The following is a 21,135-nucleotide window of genomic DNA, read 5'->3' as shown; positions in this document are numbered from 1 at the left end:
TGCGGCCGCCCTCCCCGGGGCTGCCGGGGCTAACGCCCCACCTTTGAGCCGTGGAGGGCGGAGTGGGGGTGCGGCAGTCCCCGCTGGCGGCCTCTCGTCCCCTCCCCTCCCGCTGGCCGGACCCGGTTCGCTCCACCGCCTTAACCCCGGCGGCTCCGAGGCGGGGGCTCCCGGAGCGGCTCCCTCCCCACAACCCTCCTTTCTCACCGGCAGAAACCAGACACCGGGACGGCCCCTCGCAGTCCTTGTGGGGAGCGGCTCTGGGAGGCCGCTCCGCCGCTGCCCCGCAGCCTGGCTATGCCGCGGCCCGGCTAGGCGCGGCCCCGCTCGGAGCTCCCCGCCCGCACCATGCCATGTGTCCCGCGGAGCCGGGGGGCACAGGTCTCCCTCTGGATCCTCGTCCTTCACGTCCAAGCGCCTTGCCTGAGCAGGGCCCCGCCGGCCGGCAGCTCTCTCTTCCCCGACGGGAGGCAAGGTCAGTAGCTGGGTGCAGGGAGTTCCCGGCAGGGTGTGAGGGAGAGCGGGCTCCCCCCGGGTGTGCGTCCCACAGATCGGGTCGTGGCTCCTTGGCACTGCTCGGGCAGGAAAGGGGACGAGCCTCGCTGCTGCTGCGGCTCGGAGTGAGCGGTGCTGCTCGGGCTCTTGGGTGTCAAGCCCGCAGCGTACCCTCGAGCTGCTCTGGGGACCGGCTGCTCCAGCCTTTAAAGTTTTCAAGTGAGGGCACAGCTCTGCCTGTGCCCATGTGTTGCTGTTTGGAGGTCACCCAGTTGCACCATGTAGATAAAGGTATTGCTAAATGCTGCTCTTTGCTCGTCTTCCTCGTTAAGAAGCATCTCTCTAAATACCAGACTAGTTTTGTACTAAGCTGAAAAAGTGTATTGTTTTGTTTTTGTTTTGCTGGGGTTTTTTTTTGTTTGTTTAGGTTTTTTTAAGTTTTTTTTTGTTTGGTTGTTTTTTTTTTTTTTGGGGGGGTTGTTTGTTTTTAACAGGGAAGAATTGGGGTTATCAGGGTATAAGACACACTGTGATTTATTCGTATTTAGTGAGGATGATAAATTAAAAGCTAGGCTTTATCTGTAGGAGGAATCTCTTGAGGCTGCTGCCCAGGTGGATTAATTCATTCCCTCGGTTGGAACTGGCTTCATACCTCCCTGGGGGAGTGTAAGTCAGGAATTTTATCCCGTTGTCTGTTTAAGGAAAATCAGAGACAGCTCCCAAGAGAGAAAAATTATGATTAGTTGAAAGACTCTGCCTGGTGGTAGAAGACTCGAAAGTGCAGGAGGAAATTTTGCTTCCTGAAAACCTTCCTGATGCAATCAACAGCTGTGGTGCTGTCAGTGGGAGAGCTTGAACACAGAGGAGAAAATCTCCTGTTCATCTCAGAGATCATGGAAATAAAAAGTGGTTAAGCAAGCTGCTGAATAGTGAACAGTTATCCTGAAGTTAGTTCCTGCTGGATGTATTTAAACTGAATGCAAACAGTCACTGCATTCCTGTGTCTCTTTAGATGGGACAGAACAGGGATAGTGTGTTAGCACATAATAGCTGTTTAACTATCAGGCATTTGGAAGTGAATGTAGAATTAATTTAACTTTTTACACATGAAAAACCGAGGCTTTCTCAGGTGTTTGCAAATAGTTTTGTGTAAAGGGACAGTTAAAATTTGGATTTTTTTTTTTTTTTTTTTGCAATGGAAGATTGAGTACAGTGTGAAGTGTAAAGAACTTAAATTTGTATCTCGCGTAGCTGAAGCAACTGTTGTGCTCACTCCACATGCACAAGTGTAGCAGTCGGAACAGTTAAGGATGCTCTCACTGAATGTTGAAGGCCTGATCCTTGCCATGGGACTTTGGAGCTTGGGGTGTTTCCTGGATACAGAGCCTTTCTTTGGCTTGGGAAAACGCTTCCTCTAGAGAAGCGCAACTCTATTTCCTATTGCAAGAAATCGTTTGAAAAGAAGCCAGAGGGTCTGAGGGGCAGATGTAGATGAACTGCAAACATGGAGATGAAACAATGTCAAATGATGATGTGTCATATTTTAAAGGAATTTTGTCAGAAAAGATGTTATCTGTCTGAAAGAAATTGTGCTTTTCCTGTCACACATGGCAGACCATATGTTTTTCTCTTTATCCTAGCTTATCCACTTGTGTACAGCCATCTTTATAAGCAGTTCTCTGGTGTGTTTTGAATCCACAGAGGAGCAGAACAGTCAGCAGTGGTTTGGAATATTATCAGATGTTTTCAGTGATGCAGAATTAGGAGGGTCTGCTGGGGAGCCTTCTCTAACAACTTAAACAATTCTTAGACTTGTCAAACAAACATGAATGGCCTGTGCAAACGGTGATGCAAGGCTATGTACTGACTTGAATGTATCAGTGGGATGTTTGGTTCTGCTCATGGCACTGATGCCAGCTGGCATGCCCAGGCTGCAGTTGTAGAAGCATATAGTGATCCCTGGAGACACACAAGCTACCCAGGGAAGTCTTCCTATTCCTGGACTATAAATCCTGAGCAGTGCCACTTGGCAGGCAGAGCTTCCATGGAGTGAAGAGTATTAGAGGTGGCTAAGGAGCATGCCATGGCATGCCAATCCTGAGGCTTGTTAGTGGCACTGGGATAGTTTCCCTCTATTTAGTGTTTGCTGGCACTAAAGTTTATGGGAACCTGTGGTGTTTTAATAAGAATAAATTATTACTTTAGGAAAATTGAGGCAGTCAGTGTTGAAGAATTCAACCCTTATTCTTGTGCAGTCTGGGTTGAGTGCATCAAGTTATTCTGTTTGTTGCCTCTGCCTTCTAGTTGGGTGTTGCTCTTTCCTAGAAGGGCAGAAAGGTAAAAACAAAATTGTACCTCCTACTGTTTTACACTGTTCTCCAGCAGTAAAGATCAAGTGCTATGTTAGGCTTAATGTGGAGCTCAGCTAGTTGTTGGTGGTAAGATTGCCCTTGCTAACCTCTACCTAATGGTCTAGACAAAACTGGTAATGATTATTTGCAGAGATATCCTTAGCCTTATCTTGTTAAACTTTGTTGTGTTGTAATCTTGATCCCTCTGGTCGTTTGAAAACTGCTTAATAATTCAATTCCGTGATTATATTACAGTATACTGTTATTGCAACATAATTTGCTCTCCAGTGACTAGCATGCAGAAATGAGTATTTAAGGAGGGGTGGAAGAAGTTAGACTTCTCTGCCTTGATAATTCTGTTGCCATCAGATGCTTTGGCATTATTTTCCTTCTTACTGATGATGATGTCTAAATTGCCTTAACCTCTAAACACTAATTACTATAATGAAATAAAAAACTTCCTTGAATAGTTTAATGTCCAAAACCACAAGTCTTTGGTCTTGCATGGAGCTGAACAGTTAAGCCACAACAAATTAATCTCAAGACATCAAGCAGAGCAAATCGCACAGTGACAGCAAATGAGTAAGTTTTCCTTCAGGCATTTAATTTGATTATTTAGTGAGTTTTGCTGAAAACCATAGAAATGGGGCCTGATCTTGCTTGATCTTGCAGCATTCTCTGTTAGCCTGTCTTTGCTAGCACAATATGGGATGTGGATCTTCTCAGAAGTCTAATAATGAAACTTCTGCAGGTAAGCCATGTTTTTAGGTGTTTCAGCTCTCTTGTCTTGCTCATTTTTTGCTGCACTCCAGAGTGTGAGGAAGGAGTGACCTATCTTCAGCTGCTAAATTGTTCAGCTGGCACCTTATGTGCTAAATAGAGGCTGTGTAAACTGCAGGCATGAAGGTGTGGATTGAATTTCCCATGTCTCAGTCCCTGCTATACTTATGTGGGCAGGGGCAGGAGTTGTCTCTGAAACTTGTGGTAGGTGTTAGTCTCTGAGGTGTCAAGACCTGCTACTCTGGACATTTAAAAGCCCACTGCTGTGGCTTGTCCTGTGAAGGCAAAAAGTCATTATAGGCTGGTGGGAAGACTTCTGTACAAAGAACTCTGTTGTGTATGAGAATAAGTTTGCTTGTGAAATAAAGGTGCTACTGAGACAAGGCCAAATTTCTTATGTAGTTTTGTATACGTGCATTTTTTTTTTTCTGATGGCCTGATGAAAGACAAGCATCCATGTCTCATGCTGCAGTTAATGAGGACAGAGGAGGTATGTTCCTTCCCAGAGGGGATGAACCTGGACAGCTATCTGTCTCAACATGGTTTACCTGGTAGCTTTGAAGATGCAGGCACTGGAGAGAATTGTCTCTAGAAGGATTGTCTTACCAGTCCTGAGGAGGAATAAAGTGCTCTGGAAGTACCTGGAGCAGGCTAATTGCTTTGTTAACCAGCTTAATTAATAAATAAGGCTTAAGTGCTTCATGTGCAAGTGGCTGGGACTTCAGGAGTGAAGAGCAAAGAGCCCTAGGGAAGGAGGAACTGAAATTACATGTATCCACAATTTCTTTTTGATGAAATATGTTCAGACTGATTTCTTGGGCTGAAGTCAAGTGTACTAACAGATCTGGCTCTAAGAGTAGGAGTTTTTAGGGACTGTGTTTTATGTGTATTTATGTTATTTGTTTGGGACTTTTGAGTTTTACACTAATTTAAAGAAAAATGAAATTGGGAACAGGTGGTATTCTGTGTCACAGCAGGAGACAAGAATGCCAGGAACGCTTTCTTCCCTTGTTAGATTCTGGTAAGTGCTAGTACATCTGATCTTACTCTGGTTGGAACCCCTTATAAAAAAATGACACTTCATTACTTCATTCCCCTTCAAACCCTTTTTAAAGATACCATCCTCTACTGCAACTGCTAAAGCTGATGCTGCTGAGGTGCTATTGTTGTAGCCTGTCAAGTCAATTAGTGGTGTTCCCTTCACCCATGTATGTTTTTAAGGTTCTCTCTCCTTCTGGTCAGCTTTTTGGATGTGTGGGGATGATCTTGATTAGAGCATTGTGTGCTGGGGTCCTGGGACAGAGAGGGTTCTCAGCTTTCGTGGGGTTGGAAAGAGGTGTGTGTGTGACTGTCAATCCTTCATATGAATGGTGACAAAATGTTTGAAAAGAAGAACTTTAACTTCTAAATTGAGTCTTATAATGGAGAGTAGAAAGCCTAGAGGGGGATTGTAGTGCATTGTGGTCTGTGCACTGCCTGCCTTTATGTCAGTAGGATGGTGTAGTGAATTGCAGTATTTTTTGAGTTTTCCCCATTAAATCATGTGAGATTTGAACAGGCTAGGACTCACCCTAGGTTTACTTCTTTTGTTTTGCTTTTTTTTTTCCTTCTTTTTCCCCTTCCTCTCAGAGCAATTTATCAAGACACTGCCAGAATACCATGTGGTTGATCCAGCAAGAGTAGATGCAAGCGGGCATTTTCTTTCTTTTAATTTACACCATCACATCTCAAACACGAGGAAGAAGAGAGACTTCAGCAAAAAGGATAATGTGGTATACTACAAAATCAACCATGAGGATAAGGATCTTTTTTTTAACTTGACTGCCCATATGCGATTTCTTTCCCATAACTACATAGTAGAAAGAAGACGTGGCAACCACACTGGTGCAAAGATTGCAACTCACTCAGGAGCTCCTTGCCACTTCATTGGCACAGTGTTGCAGCCAGGTGCTGGGAGTGGGACAGCAGCGATCAGCACTTGCGATGGCCTGGTAAGTGATGTGTTCTTAATGAATGGGGTTCTGGCTAATTTTTGTATTATTAGAACTGAGCAAGAACAGTGGTGTATGAATATGTTTCACTGGTAAGAAACTGGATGAGGCAGTCTTGCATAACACTGACATAACCTTACTGACATAATGCTCTGAAAGAGTCAGGTTAATACTGTGGGTGTCATTTGAATATTTGGAAGAGAGAATCAGGTCAAAAGTTGATGTTAAGGCCCACCTGGAGTTTACTTTAGTAACTAGATTTTTTTTTTTCTGGTGGTAGACTGAACATCTCTGTCATATCCAGTCACTGCGTTGATCCCATTAGTAGTTGGAGCAACTTTGCTATGCATCTGGATATGAGTTCCTGTTGTAGTTTCCTCTAAAAGGTATGTAGGTCAGGTGCAGCAAAACTACCCTGCTTGTCAAACCTACTAATGGTAGGCTGGGAACACAGATATTTGCTTCAGAACTGCACTGCAACTTCAGAAATAAATGTAGGGTAGATACAACCTTAGCCAGCGCTTTACATTCACATCTGTACTGCTTCTAAGCATTCCTAATTCAGAAGAGTACTTCTGAGGCTGGAGCTTGCAGACTCTGGCAAAGACAAGGAAGTAGAAACCTTATGTCTGCATTTTAGCACTACCATAGGTTAGGTTTCTGTTTTTAGAGGATAATGCTGAACCCATCTTGTCTGGGAGGGGAAGAAGACACAGATTGCTGGAATGTGAAGGGAATGCTACAGGGAGCTGTGTAAAATGTCACACATAATTGCTGAGAAGCAAACGCAAAGGATTTATTGAGTGTGCAGACAAAGGTGATGAAATGTGTACAGGGTGCGTGTGCTGTAGCACCTTGACCACTGAGTGGCAAATTGCAGTGTTTGAAAGTGCATAGAGCAGTGCACTGATGCCTTGCTGACAACACATCTCAGTTTAGCACAGGCTAGGGACTGATGCTTTGTTTTTGGACATGAGCTCCACACCAAGGTGTGTATCTGTAAAGTACATTCTTTCCTTGACAGCCTGTCAGTGTCTAAGTATGTTCCTTGCTATTGAGAAGTATGAAGCTTTCTGAAGCTTTGGAAAATCAGTGGGTTATAAAAGCATCCTGGCAATTTATGAAAAGTAACATGAAGATAGCTCTGGGGTAGATGAAATGTGAAACTTTGGAGTCTTCCACAGTGCTGATGGCACTTTTTGGCATGTTGCCTGAAGAAACAGACTGTTGCTTGAAGTCAGAAAATCCCTGATCTTCATGCCTGTGGGACTGAAGCTTCTAAGTAATTCTTGAAGTATGGACCAACTTATCAAAACTTCCCTGAAACATGTTATGGTCATACAAGGAAAAGGAGATAGGATGAAAGAAGTAGTTCCTTTGGTTGGTTTGTCTGGTGCTTTACCAGAATGTCTTTGTTAGTTTTCATTAGAATGAGAACTTGAAATTAAGTTCTGGATCTTCATTATGCCTTCTGAAGTCTGCAACAAGGTTTTAAACGTCCCAAAACCCCCTCAAATTACATTTTAAATTCAGCTTGATAATATCCTGTGAAGTGTTCCTTTAATTTGGCCTACAAACTTTTTGAGGTTTACTTTGATTTGGAGGGGTTTTGAAACAATGTTCACTAGAATACAGGCTTGGAGATTGTTTTTTTTTTTGACAGAACACTTGTGTCAGAAAAATACTGTCATGGCTTGGGTTTTCCCACTATCCCAAAATTAAACCTTGAAAATATGCAATCATAAATTAATTCAGGTTGAAAGTGGCTTCTAGGGATAAACACTATGGTTCTGATGCAATGATTTTTGAAGTCCAGGAGTCACTGCTCTTAAGAGGTTTCAGTAAGAGCTGGGTCTGAATCTCTTATTTCCTCTGACTGCCACAGCTGGGAAACGGTGATTTAGCTTGCGTTTTGCCTGGAAGTTTTCCAAAAGATCCAGTGTCATATGGAAATACTGATTAACGAGTAATTTCACCAGTTCTGAGAGGCACAGTCTGGTTTTCAGGATAAAACCATGTTGTTTCTGAAACCGTGATAATCTGCTGCTTCTTGAGCTAATGGTAAATTATTTCCATCCTGGAGATCCACAGTTTTTTGCTGTTCTGCACCATGTCTTTTTCTGCCTTTTTTTTCCTGAGATATATTGCGTTTGTTAATTGAAAAGAATTTTTTTTCTGTCTATTCTTATCAGGGAGGGAAGAAGAATTGAGAACAGGTAAAACACATAGAATTAGAGCAACTTATTTGAGAGACTAAAAACCTATCCCATGAGGAGAAATTGTAAGCTTGTTTACTGTAGGAGATTAGTTCTAAACTACTTGATAAAAAGAGTTATATGAACTAACGAACCGCACAGGGCGAGTTAGTAAAGATCTGTGGGGATGAGATGGGAAGAAGAGGAAGATAACAAACCAGTGTGGTTAAAAGATGCTAGATTCCTAGAATAGGCTTTGGCAGTAGTGGCTGCTGCATAGGTCCCTGTGTAGGATCAGGGCCACACTCTTGAGTGTGTGCTTTGGCAAGCAGGTCCCGATTCAGCATACCAAGCTGACAGAGAGCTGATGTACTCCAGCCTCGTAACCTGGGAGCTGCTAAGAACCAGTACCTTAGCCTTCAGATTTGGGGAATGGGAATATTATTGATGTTCCTTTCCTCTACACCATTTTGTCTTGACAGTTCAGGTATGTTGTAAAGTGATAAAAATACTTAGCTTTTTTTGTTGAGATGGTCTTTAATGAGCTAAATGAGGTACTGACTTATGATAGTAGTGAGTGACAGGAAAATGTGTCATACCTAAACTGCTACTTTTTGGCTTTCTTAATGATAGGGGCTGGTAAAAAATGTATAATACTGAAAAATACTGATTTAAGTAAATAAATGTGTTTTACTGGAATATTCCATTTGTTGACTGTTTTTAGTGGGAAAAGGTTGAAATGTTATCTTGTCCAGTGAATTGCTTCAGAATATTGTCATCTTCTGCAACACCACCCACCCCCTTCAAAAAAAAAAACAAACCCAAAAAATTAAAATTGGCCTGAAGTGGGGCACAATAAATTCCTAGATGACTGTGGGAGTGGAATCCTAGTTTTATTCTTCTTTCTGGAATGAATTCCTCTTATGGAAAGTCTTCTTGGTTCATATTTGGAAGTTCCTGAATTTGCAGGACAAAAGCAGTGTATAAGAACTAAACAGACGTGTGGTTTAGATTTGTATTCTGTCATAAGGGTCACTTGCACAGAGCACTGAAAGTAGAGTAAACCTAGAAATGGATTTTCATCTCCTTTGGTTTTTACTTTGAAATAAATTCCTGCTTCCATTAGCATTTCATGGACATCGCTCACATAGCAAAGATATAACTTACTATTAATTTTTATTCATGGCACTCTTTAGAACCAAATTTCTTCTGCATAAATCAAGTGGATAGTGCTGAGAAGACGTGGTTTTCAAAGGGGCGTCTGTTTTACTAAATCAGAATGACAAATGATTGAAAAAGAGAACTGATGCTTTCAAAATGTGGAAAACAACTTTTTTGCCGTCAGCGGTTCTCCAGGTTGACAGCCTGTTGCTTTTCAGATATAATGTCATCAGTCTTAGGAATTGCAGCATTTTCTTAGTTGTTTAGTAAACAGTACACTGATGTCTTATAGATTTCATTTTCCTATGTATTTGTATGTTCCCCAGATGCCCTGCAAGGGGAATAACAAAGTGACAGATTCAAGATATAAGAATGGAGAAGACAGTGATTGTATGATATTATTATTTTTTAAAAATGTAAATATGTCTCTGTGCAGAATGGGACAAGACAATTAAGAGGACAAACTAGCAGAGATCTGGAGGAATTTAGCTGTAATTTCCAAATCCTTTTTTTTAATTTCTTTTATTAACATCTTGTGATATCTTTGTTTCCCTTTCATGCTGAATAGGTCATGACCTTTTTAACACGTTGAAGAACATGGTTCTGCAAACTCTGTCTCTTCTGGATCAGTTGTCCTATAGCCCAGAGAAATGACCATGTCTTTCTATTCCTGTGTGGTATACCTGCAGCCAACATTTTTTCTCTTCCAGGAAAAGTGGGGTATTTTTTGGCTGTGTACGTGAAGGTGCAGGAATACACTTAAAGAAAGGGAAGGTGTAACCTTTTCTTCTGTTGCACTTGCAATCGTCTGAAACTGGATTTAGCACTCATTGCTTACATGGAATTGCACCCAGAACATATTTAGACTCACGTGCTGTTTTGGTGGCTGTTATTTTAAGAGATATATTGACATGCATTTCTGTAGTGTTAATAAAGGTACTGGGAGACAAATAGACAAGTTCTTTTTCAGGGCCTCTTTCCTTCATGCATCTTTCTTTGCTTCTTCTAAGAGAGTCTCTGTACAGTCTCTCACTGTACAGTACTTGGTGGGTTCTGCTTGTGGTTGGAAGTATGGCAGATGGCCTGATCTGCCAGTCATGTCTTTTTATTTGTATGTCAGTATCATCAGAGCAGCCTCTTTTGGTTTGTCCAGCTGGTGATGATCTGCTGGAACTAAAATGTAGGAATAAGGTGTTTGGAGGATATCAGGTATGAAAGCAAACTGCCAGCCTTTTTCTTGGGGATGGGAATTGCTCCATGGTTGGATATAATAGAGTTTCCAAAGCCTAAATATTCTGATTTGGCTTGTTGTGGCACGTGTAAAGAAGGAAAGACCTGCTAAGTAACTCCATTGTGTATCTGCTGTATGTTTCTTCTTAGGTAGTAGTATGAAAAATACTGCAAGTGGAAAAATTTACACTGAAACTGCTCTATGTCGTGCTTGGATAGCCTGTTCTGTCCATATAGGAATAAATATCTGGTTATTCTCCTCACTTGACTAGTGTTGTGGTTGTGTTGTGTGGTTTGGTTTTTTTTGTTGTTGGTTCGTTTATTTTAAGATGATCCAAAGATGGGGGGTATGATGGTGTTTTGTTTTACTGTTTGTTTTATTCTTTGGTTTATTTTGCCCCCAACAGATTCATCATTCAAACTTTGACTAGTATTTGCTGCAGTACTTTAATATCCATCCATTCTCTTCGTGTTTGAACTTCAACTATTCATCTGCCAGCTCCCTTCCCCCAGTCTTTTGTTTGCAAAAAGACTCTAATTGACAGGTCAAATGAATCTCATCAATGATCTCAATACATGAGAATCCGGCTGTGCCTGTGCCTTCTGGTCTTGGCCTTGTCACCTTTAGCCAATATGAAGTTGTTAGCCCAGAAGCTGTGTATGGCTGGAGTTTTTATAACAGAGTTGTTACTTTCCAGTGAAACAGTCATTGATGGTGTAGGTGAAAATGAGATTGGTAACTATGAACTGATTTAAGTGGAATATCCAGGATTAGAATGCTTTAAGGTAACTATTTTTGAGAACAGGAAAGACAGACTGTTGTATAGTTTTCAGAAATCTAATTCTCTTGTTTAAATCTGTATGTACTGATTTGCTAATCACTTAGGAATATTGTTAGTGTACAGAGCTGTCAATCATAGCTCCCAGTCTCCGGGAGCCTTTTTAATGAATCTTTTATGCATGTGTGTACTTTTCCCCGCCTTTTTTCTGAAAGCCTTCACTCATCATTTAGTGTGTGGTGTTTTTTATTAAAAGTGTCTTATTTAAGAAAACTTGGGAATTATGACTTCAATCTAACGATTTATAACCCAGAAATAAAAAATATCCATAACATTTGTTTTGCCTTGATTCCCAGTAATATGAGGTTTACAGGACGGTCTGTTTTTAGATTCTTCTAGTATAGCCTAATCTAGGCCACTGAGGCCTTATTCAGAAATCTGAAAGAGAAAGTGAGCTATCAGAGCCGTTAAGTTCACATGAGGTTTACAGGTAAAGAAGGGAACTTTTACCTACTGCAAGCTCAGGAGTGTTGCATCCCAACTTGAAGGAAATGCAGCAGGAGGGCTATGAGACCTCCTTGGATGGATAAGGAGCTGCTGAGGAAAATTCAAAGGAAAAAAGAGGCTTACAAAAGGTGGAAGAAAGGACAGGTGGCCTGGGATGTTGTCCGGGAAGCTAGGGACCAGGTAAGGAAAGCTAAGGCCCAGTTAGAATTAAACGTGGCTAGGGATGTTAACAGGAAGGGATACTATAGGTACACTGCAAATAAAAGACAGACTAGGGACAACGTAGGCCCTCTCCGCAAGCTATCAGGAGAACTGGGTACCCTGAACTTGGAAAAGGCTGAGGTTCTTAATGACTTCTTTGCCTCAGTCCTCACTGGCAAAGGCTCTGAGCACACCACCCAAGTCTTGGAAGGCAGATGCAGGGACTGTGAGAATGATGCCCTAAGCACACTGCAGGAGAGGATCTGATTCGAGAACATCTTAAGAACCTGAGCATGTACAAGTCCATGGGACCTGGTGAAATCCATCTGAGGGTCCTGAAGGAGCTGGTGAACGAAGTTGCAAAGCCACTGGCCATCATATTTGAAAAATCATGGCAATCAGGTGAAGTTTCTGATGACTGGAAAAAGGGAAATATAAGCTCAATTTTCAAGAAGGGGAAAATGGATGACCTGGGGAATTACAGACCAGTCAGTTTCACCTCTGTGCTTGGCAAAATCAGGGAGCAGGTTCTCTTGCAAGGCATCCTAAGGCACATGAAAAACAACAAGGTGCTTTGTGACAGCCAGCATGGCTTCACTAAGGGGAAGTCCTGCTTGACCAATTTGATGGCCTCCTATGATGGGGTTACAGAACTGATGGACAGGGGTAAAGCAGTTGACGTCATCTACCTGGACTTGTGCAAAGTGTTCGACACTGTCCCACATAACACCCTTGTCTCTGAATTGGAGACATCGATTTGAGAAGTGGACCACTCAGTGGATAAATAACTGTCTGGATGGCTGCATGCAAAGAATTGTGGTCAATGGCTCAATGTTTGGCTGGAGACCAGAAATGAGTGGTGTCCCTCAGGGATTGGTGTTTGGACCAGTCTTGTTCAACATCTTTGTTGGTGACATGGACAGTGGGATTGAGTGTGCCCTCAGCAAGTTTGCTGATGACACCAAGCTGTGTGGTTCAGTTGATACACTAGAGGGAAGGAATGCCATCCAGAGGGACCTTGACACGCTTGTGAGGTGGGCTGATGTCAGCCTCATGAAGTTTAACCATGACAAGTGCAAGGTCCTACACCTGGGTGGGAGCAATCCCAGGCACAGCTACAGGTTGGGCAGAGAAGAGGTTCAGAGCAGCCCTGCGGAGAAAGACTTGGGGGTGTTGTTCGATGAGATAATGAACATGAGTCGGCTTCAGTGTGTGCTTGTAGCCAAGAAAACCAACTGTATCCTGGGCTGCATCAAAAGGAGTGTGACCAGCAGTTCAAAGGAGGTGATCCTGCCCCTCTACTCTGCTCTTGTGAGACCTCACTTGGAGTATTGTGTGCAGTTCTGGTGTCCTCAACATAAAAAGGACATGGAACTGTTGGAACAAGTCCAGAGGAGGCCACGAGGATGATTAGGGGACTGAAGCACCTCCCGTATGAAGACAGGCTGAGAAAGGTGGGGCTGTTCAGCCTGGAGAAGAGAAGGCTGTGTGGAAACCTCATAGCAGCCTTCCAGTATCTGAAGGGGGACTGTAGGGATGCTGGAGAGGGACTCTTCATTAGGGACTGTAGTGATAGGACAAGGGGCAATGGGTTAAAACTTAAACAGCGGAAGTTTAGATTGGATATAAAAAAGAAGTTCTTTACTGTTAGAGTGGTGAGGTGTTGGAATAGGTTGCCCAGGGAGCTGTGAATGCTCCATGCCTGGTGGCATTCAAAGCCAGGTTGGACAGAGCCTTGGGTGATATGGTTTAGTGTGAGGTGTCCCTACCCCTGGCAGGGAGGTTAGAACTAGATGATCTTAAGGTCCTTTCCAGCCGTAACTATTGTATGATTCTATAATGAACACATGCAGGTTGACTTGTAGCTCAACACGCCTCTTAAGTTGTTACTAAGCAGGGTGCAGTGCTAGCCATGGCCCAGCTGATGGTTAGAAGTGCTGGAGTATTCAGGAGACATTGAAGAAAATTATTTTAAGTGAGGAGATGGAGTATGTGTGAGAAGCAGATCTGTGTGGAAACAAGATTTTGATAGTTTTGCTGTTCATAGAATTTTTTTTTTGTTTAACGCTGTTTTGTGATGGCTGAAAAGAAGGATCCAGCATGGAAGTAAGTAGAATTGTTTGCACATTTTTGCCATCTTAACAAATTGCTGTACCTGCTACCCATCACATGGGCACATGCTTTATATGTAGTAATTAATAATGAGCAGAAGAGAGGGGGAGAACTGAATCTTTCCTACATATTCTGGCAGTGATGCATGTAATGAGACATTAATGGGGACAAATCTTGCCAATTGCATGCCTTATTTTATAGCTATTTAAAAAGAAAAAAATTACGAAAAAGAGCCTGACTTGATTCTGTTCTTAGCATACAGACACTGTCAGAATGTTAGGTTGTGAACAGCAATTGGTGATGTAAACAACAGACCCAAATAGTGTGTGTTTCCTGCTTGTACTTAGAGGATAGATAGGCTAGTGGTACTTTCACAGCAGCTGTGTGAGCCTGGCTTCTGGCACCAGCTGAAAAACAGCAGCCTGCCGGTCAGGTCCTGCCTCTTCAATTCTCTTTGTCTGCCAGAGAGGAGCAGCTGCAGTCCCTGAGCAGGGTCAGCATCAGGGCATGGTTATATATACACATATATCAAGCACACACACATACGTAAAACTACATACATGTATCTAGCTTTGTCAGTGCAGAACAGTTACACTGCAGCTAAAGCTCTCGGTTTAAGATCCATGCTGTGTGCTGGGAAGGCTTCTGCACTGTTGAATGCATTAGGTATTACCAAGCTATTTTGCTTTTTTTTTCCAGAAACTGGTGCTTAACAGTTGAATTCCTCAATGCATTTTTAAGTTGCAACAGAATTTAAGTATTTAGTAATTTAGGCTGGGATATTTATGTGCCCACACTGGCTCCAGGATGTGCTTTGGAGAAAGATTAATCTGAAATTGCAAGCTCTAAAAATAAATAAGTAAAAAAATAGTAATAAAAAAGCTGGTTGTCTTGGCTAAGCAGTACCTATGTATCGTTATGGATTCCAATACTCATGGCAAACAGCAGGTTCTTAATAAACTGCTTAGGCTTCTGCATGCTTGGAAATCCCAAGAAGATCTAAATGCATTGTGGTTGTAACTCACAGTAAAGGCTGACGTAGATACTATTTATGAATTGAAGTTTTCTTTTGTTCAAATTCCACTCTTCCGATTTTTAAGTGTATGTATTTAAAAGAAAGTTGATTCTAAATGCTCAGTCCAAACTTTAGTATCTGTTTATTTGGATGCAGTGTTAACTCTATTTCCTTATCTAGAACAGTCATAGACCAAATCTGGCCAAAACTGTGAGAATGGACACTGTGGTAGGGTGACTGTGTTTGTTTTATCCAGCATCCTCTGTCCAACATTGATGAAGTAAATATCTAGTAAAGAATAAAAAACAGGGCAGTAGGACATCTCCACTTAGTTCATCCTTCTGTTTTCAACTCAGATCAAATTTCTTGAATGTGTCTGTTTTCTTTCTTGAGAACCTCCTGATGCAATAGTCATTCACATACTTTCTTGGCCTCCTGAGTCACTGGGTGCTAGAAACATGAATCTTTACTATGAATTTCAACACTTTATATGGATTAGATGTATCTCCTTTTGTTTTTTACTAGCATTTTATCAGCTTCATTTGATGCTTTCTGAAGCTGTTGCCTTAGAGAAGACAATGAACAGTCAACATGCTGTGAAGAAAAAATTCTTCATGTTCTCTTGCAACTTTTTTAACATGGCCATAGATTTAAAGCTTAATGGAACTTAAGTTCAAGCAAAATTATTTCCTCTATTTTTTCATTCCTTCATGTTTACTCCAAGTTCGAGTTCATAACATAGGCAGATCAAGGTCTAGTAAGGTCTACTGCCTTTGTGATTATATCAGACCAAGCAAATAGTGGATTAGGTATTGGAGAACAAAGCATGTTGTTTTTTGGCAAAACCTCATTTGCTACATAATTTATTTACCATTTGCAGAAACTCCTCTCTTAAGAATTAACATGCTTCTGTGTTAGCAAGAGAAATGCAAATAATTTGTATTACTTTAAATCACCTTGGTGGATATTAATGGAGCTGGAATGACATTGTAAGTAGTATTTCATCCTTACTGAAGTCCATTACACTTCAATTCATGTGTACCACTTCAGAAAAATGTCTCTACCAGAAAGTATATTATGAATAATTATTCCAAGTAACTTCAGATCAACTACATTTAATTTGGAGAATTTTATCACTGAGCAAAACATTTTCCTCGTCCTCCCATTCCCGGAATTTTCATGTAGTATAATCTCAACTGGAAGTTTAGTTGGATCCAAAGCTGAATTTTTGTTCAGGATTTTGCCTCTCCTCTCGATATGTAATTTTGGTAACTTCCTAAACAGAAAGCTACCAGTTTTTGTTTTGGAATTATGGAATTTACTGGAAAAAAATTATCCCAGTTTATTCATTAAATTGTTTCAGTTGATCTCAGTCTTCAAGTTTAAGGGGGGAGTGGGAGTTGGTAGAAAAAATACTCAGCTTTATATTGCTGAATGCCAGGTAGTTTAATAACAAACTGCAAACAATTCTTTCCATCTCAAAAATTTTGTTTAGTCCCTGATTAGATGCCCATTACTTTTGAAGTGGGCATAGGGGCAGCTGAACCAGTAGAATTTTCTTTTGAGCTGTATTTCCATTAGTGTTGAATAACAGCCATGATACGATAGTGCACCCATGCAGATATTTCTAGCGTCTTTGATGTTTTGAATGTTTCATAATTACTGTTTGTGATTTGCACAGCGGTGGCAATCTATTCACTGTACATCACTTTTTTGCAGTCTACAATGTGCAAATTTATATGTGCAAGATTGGCAGAGCAGGATTGTTATTTGGGAATGTTTAGTGAGAAACATCATCTTAAATTGAAAACAAACAAACAAGCTTGGCACATAATCTAATTTTTTTCTCTTTCCTCAGGTCCTTTCATTGAAAGAAAATTATTGCTCTCTGGTACTAACATATTTTAGTAAGCCAGAAATCATTGATTTTTCTATGTCATGTATACCATGGTTTAACCTAGACAATCTGGTTTTAAAAAGCAGCGTTTTCATTTTGCTGTCAGTACACTCAGGGGCTTCGAGTGGCTGTATCTTGAGATGTAAATAATAATTGCATGTTGGGAAGTTGCAGTTTTGAGTACATTTAGGTTAAAATTCTGTTTGGTGCTGTATGTCTCTAAAATAATCTCAGTACTACAATTGCTCTGACACCTCACAACTCTGCCCATTTGCAGACACTTATATGAAGAATGAGTGTGAATAAGAGTACTTGGTGAATAGAAGCTTTCTGTGTCTTTTACTGCTCCTCTGTGTATTGCTTCATAGCATAGAACCCTTCCTGCTCAGGGCATGAATATGCTACTGGACTGCAAGTGCTGAAATCTATATGAAGGCCAGAGATTTGAGGAAATGTCCGTAGACATCACACACCTGGTTCTTGGACTGCATTGATGTATGAGAGGGCTGCATGAACCAGCATCTGGATCTGTTTGGACAGCTATGGGGAGGGAGCAGCAAGGGACTGTAATGCTCCCTCATCCTCACACTGGTGCTAGGTGCTGCTGTTGCTGCTTCCTGCTCGTGAGAAGCATAAGATAGGAGGCAGGTGAGTTCGGGCAGTATGAAGGGGCTGATACAGATGATCTTGCATGCCAGGAAATGTGACATATTTAAAATATGCCTCAGGCAGGAGAAGTGAGGAGGCCAAAACATGGGTCATTCTGTGGTATCCACTTCTGTCTGAAGGTAAGGTAATATGTGCCCCTTGCTCTGGACTGTATTGGAGGCTTACATTTCAGGTGTTGTCTTTTATACTGGTGTAAAAAAAGAAATAATTTGTTGTGAATAGGGCTGGAATGATTCTTTTTTTCGTATGTTGTATTTTTTAATATACTTCTCTTTAGCACAGTTGCCATATAGGCAATATAAGCATATAAGCATGTAAGTTGCCATAAGAAGCACTTCAAATGCAGTGCAATGTGCTGGCAGGTGACTGACAAGCTAGCTGGGGTGTGGTATAATGCAAAGCAGTATGTCAGATGAAGCCAATGGACCCCAGCACCTGCCTCACAGAGAACATAGGAGGCAAAAAACATTTGGAGATCTGTCTGGGTGAGTATGTTTCCAATCTGCTGTTCCTTCAGGAAAGGGAAAATTTAACGTCTTGGAAGAAAGGAGTTCCAAACTTGATTCATGAATCATGTCATAGTTAATCACACTCACAAATGCCTGGAGTTGATAGCTTATGTGTAGTCGCTGCATTACCTTGGCCATTAAAGTTGACATAATAGCTTCACTTCTTAGTGACTGTGTACTCAAGCATCTTAAATGAAGCATGAAATCACGAACGGAATAAAACTGCTCTTTGCAGCATCATTGATGTGTTGGTGTTTTGGATTTGTTTTGGTTCTTGCCGTTTGCCTGCTGTGCAGTGTGGCATAATATACCAGTTGCCAAAGTAGAACTACCTTTGAGATTGCTGTATTTCATATGTACTTTCTCTAGCTAAGTTTCATTAGTCAACTCTGCTATTATTGCAGTAGTTGTTACCAAGTACTTCTTTAATCTGTGGTCCTATTCTAAAAAAGAAGATTGTTTATATCTTTAAATGTTTGTACAAACAGATATTAAATATGTAGTATTTGCCTTCCACAGTCTTTCTGCTGTGTCAAGGTACACAAAACAGACTAAGAGGAAATTGTGCTTGTCCTGATGATGCGTTGTGTTTAATTATTTAAAAAAGAAAAAAAGGGAAAAACGTTGTGTGCTTCAGTCTTTATTATCACCTCGTTGTTACAACTGGGACTCTCGGGTCCTGTTATGGTGAAAAGATCTTCATGTTGTGTCAGTGTTGTACCAAATATAATAAGGTACTGGATCTAAGACTAGGACTCTAAGATCTGATGCAATTACAAGAAGTATTTTGTAGCTGTTAACTTGTGCTGGAGCTTGCAGCTGTGATTTCTAATCACATTGATATAGTGTGTGTTCTCTGTGGGTGTACTTAACTTCTAAAAGGTAAACTGCTTAAAAATGAGAAAGAGCTAAAAAGAAGCAGCTGGTGGGGTAAAATACTCAAGTTGTATGGGACTTGTTTAATTATACCTTCTTGGAAGATCAAGAAAGTGATAATTTTTATTATTGTCTTAATTCCTAAAAAAAGCATAAAAAGCTGGTGGAAATAAAGAGAAGTTAAAGGAAGTAAGAAGAAAAAAAATTATTCTTGCAAATGCAATAATTATATTCAAGTGGGGGAAAATGAATATTAACACACAAGCTGCTAAGATAACTGAAAAAGCTTGGTTTGTAAGCAGAAAATGTCTTCAAGAAAAGCTTGTTAAAGGTGCAAAAATTAGGAGCTTTAATAAACACTTCAGAATCAGGAAGGCTCCCAAAGATTCTGTTATCAAGTGTATGACTGAGAATAAAAGAAGTGGCTGAAGGAGACAAGGCCATAGCAGAGAAGCTGCATTATTTAATAATAATAATAATAATAATAATAATAATAATAATAATAATAATAATAATAATAATAATAAATCACCAAGAGAAGGTGCTTTTCAAAAGGAATTAATACAAAATTGTTGAATTACTATGACACATAATCTGTCATTTAAATTGACCTTAGAAGGTGGGTAAATATGTGGGCAGTTAGATATCTTGGATGACACAGTAATAAATGGATCAAATGAGCAACTGATGGAAGGAAAGCTGCAGCAAAGTATTGAGAAAACAGCCTTTATCTCTAGAAGTCCCCAGCTGAAAGACTGACAGAACATCTGGATGCCACTGCTTATGTCTGTCTATCCTTGTACTGTTCTTACTTCAGTTTCATAAGAACCCACTCTTATGTGGTGCGAGATGAAGGCTCCTGGGTTGAAGAGATCTTTTATTTTAATCCAGACAGGTTTTCACCATCCAGGAGTGTTTGTATTTTTGCTTTATCTATTTGTTAATATAGCTGCCTTCTCTTGAAAGTTATGCAGGGTAAAACAATTGGCTGCTGTTGCTGCCTTGAGATGTAAGGATTTGTTTTGAAAATAAGGTCTTTCTGGCTTTGTCTTCCATCTGGAATCTGGATGTCCTATGTTGCTTCTTAGTCTGCATTAAACAGTCTTTGCCACAACTATAGATGACACCAAAGTGTTTGAACTGCATTGCTTATGCATTCAGAGCAACTGTTGTCTTTTTCCTAATAACTCATATCCAAAGGGAGAAGCTGGATTTCTTCCCTCAACAGATTTTTACATCATGTCAGTTCACAGTGGCTCAGTACTTGCTGACAGTTTTTGATGTATCTTTATATAATCTAGTTGAATTACAGCCTGGTAGCAGACACTTGTCAAAAATGGCACATGCATATAACCTTTTTTTTGCATCAAATGCACAGAAATGCTATTTCTTCAAATTAGGACCCAAGTCCCAACAGCCAGAAAGAAGGGTAAGTAAGGAAAGAACAGGTTTCTCCTTAACATAGGGAAATATGTGTTTCTTATTTTATTGCTAGCTAAGCTACAGGGACAAAATACCACTTGTTTATCCAGTTAAGTGTTCTCTTTCAAATGAGGAAATGAATTTCACTTGGCTTTGGAGAAGAGTTCAAAAGTGTGAGAGTAGTAGCAATTCAGGAGAGAGATGCCAAAGAGAGTTATAAAGATAAATGACCATTACTGCTCCCACTGGAGGCAATCCAAACCTAAGGAGGGAATGAAAATGGAGAGTGTAAATTAGCTGTGACTAACCACAAAGCTCCTGCTTGCGGTGCTGATCACTGTCTTCCAGAAAAAGGGATAACTGTGTATTGAAAGAGTGCAATATCAAATAATAACAGTATATTAATATTAAATAATAAACATTAAAATAGTTAAATATGTAATGCAAGATCATCAGCTACACAGATTAACCGAGATGAGGTTTTAGGCTGTCAGATTTGTTTTGCAGCAGTGCTCTGAATTGCTCTGGTCATTAGAAGGGAATATGTCTCCTGCTCAGTTGTGTTACCTTTTTGGCTACTTTCTGTAATTAGGACATGTCCTCTACTGGCAGGATAGCAAAGTAGCTTTGGCACAGTCTCTTCACATTACAGCTGTGAATGTTGCTTTATATGGTACTTTTTCTAGTTAAGTTGATTATCATAGCCCTTCTAAAGAAATGTGTTTTGTAAGGAGCTTGAGTGACAATTAGATATTTTAAAATATAAACCAGCCAAGTTTGTTTATGTCAAGCTTCTTTATGGAGACTGGAGCTAGCCAAACCAAGTTGTGTTTTTCATCTTTGATAAATGTTATGTGTTTCTCCATTATTAAGAATTTATGTTCTTTTGAACTATAAAGTGCCATCTAACACTTGTGTGGGAAGTCATTATTCATCCAGAAACCT

General features: G+C 40.6%; 1 protein-coding gene across 1 annotated transcript in view; it reads left to right on the top strand.

Annotated features, from left to right (window-relative positions):
- The first annotated feature begins 297 nt into the window (after positions 1–297).
- ADAMTS12 (ADAM metallopeptidase with thrombospondin type 1 motif 12) overlaps positions 298–21,135 on the top strand; it is a 168,195-nt gene continuing 147,357 nt past the window's right edge. The window contains exons 1-2 of the mRNA XM_031051603.2: positions 298–475; positions 5,256–5,617. Of these exons, the coding sequence (XP_030907463.2) occupies positions 349–475; positions 5,256–5,617 (489 nt within the window). The 5' untranslated portion in view covers positions 298–348. The remainder of the gene's footprint in view (positions 476–5,255; positions 5,618–21,135) is intronic.

This window comes from Melopsittacus undulatus, chromosome Z (genome assembly GCF_012275295.1).
Source record: "Melopsittacus undulatus isolate bMelUnd1 chromosome Z, bMelUnd1.mat.Z, whole genome shotgun sequence".
In the NCBI taxonomy this organism is placed as follows: Eukaryota; Metazoa; Chordata; class Aves; order Psittaciformes; family Psittaculidae; genus Melopsittacus; species Melopsittacus undulatus.
This window is presented reverse-complemented; position numbering and strand designations above follow the sequence as displayed.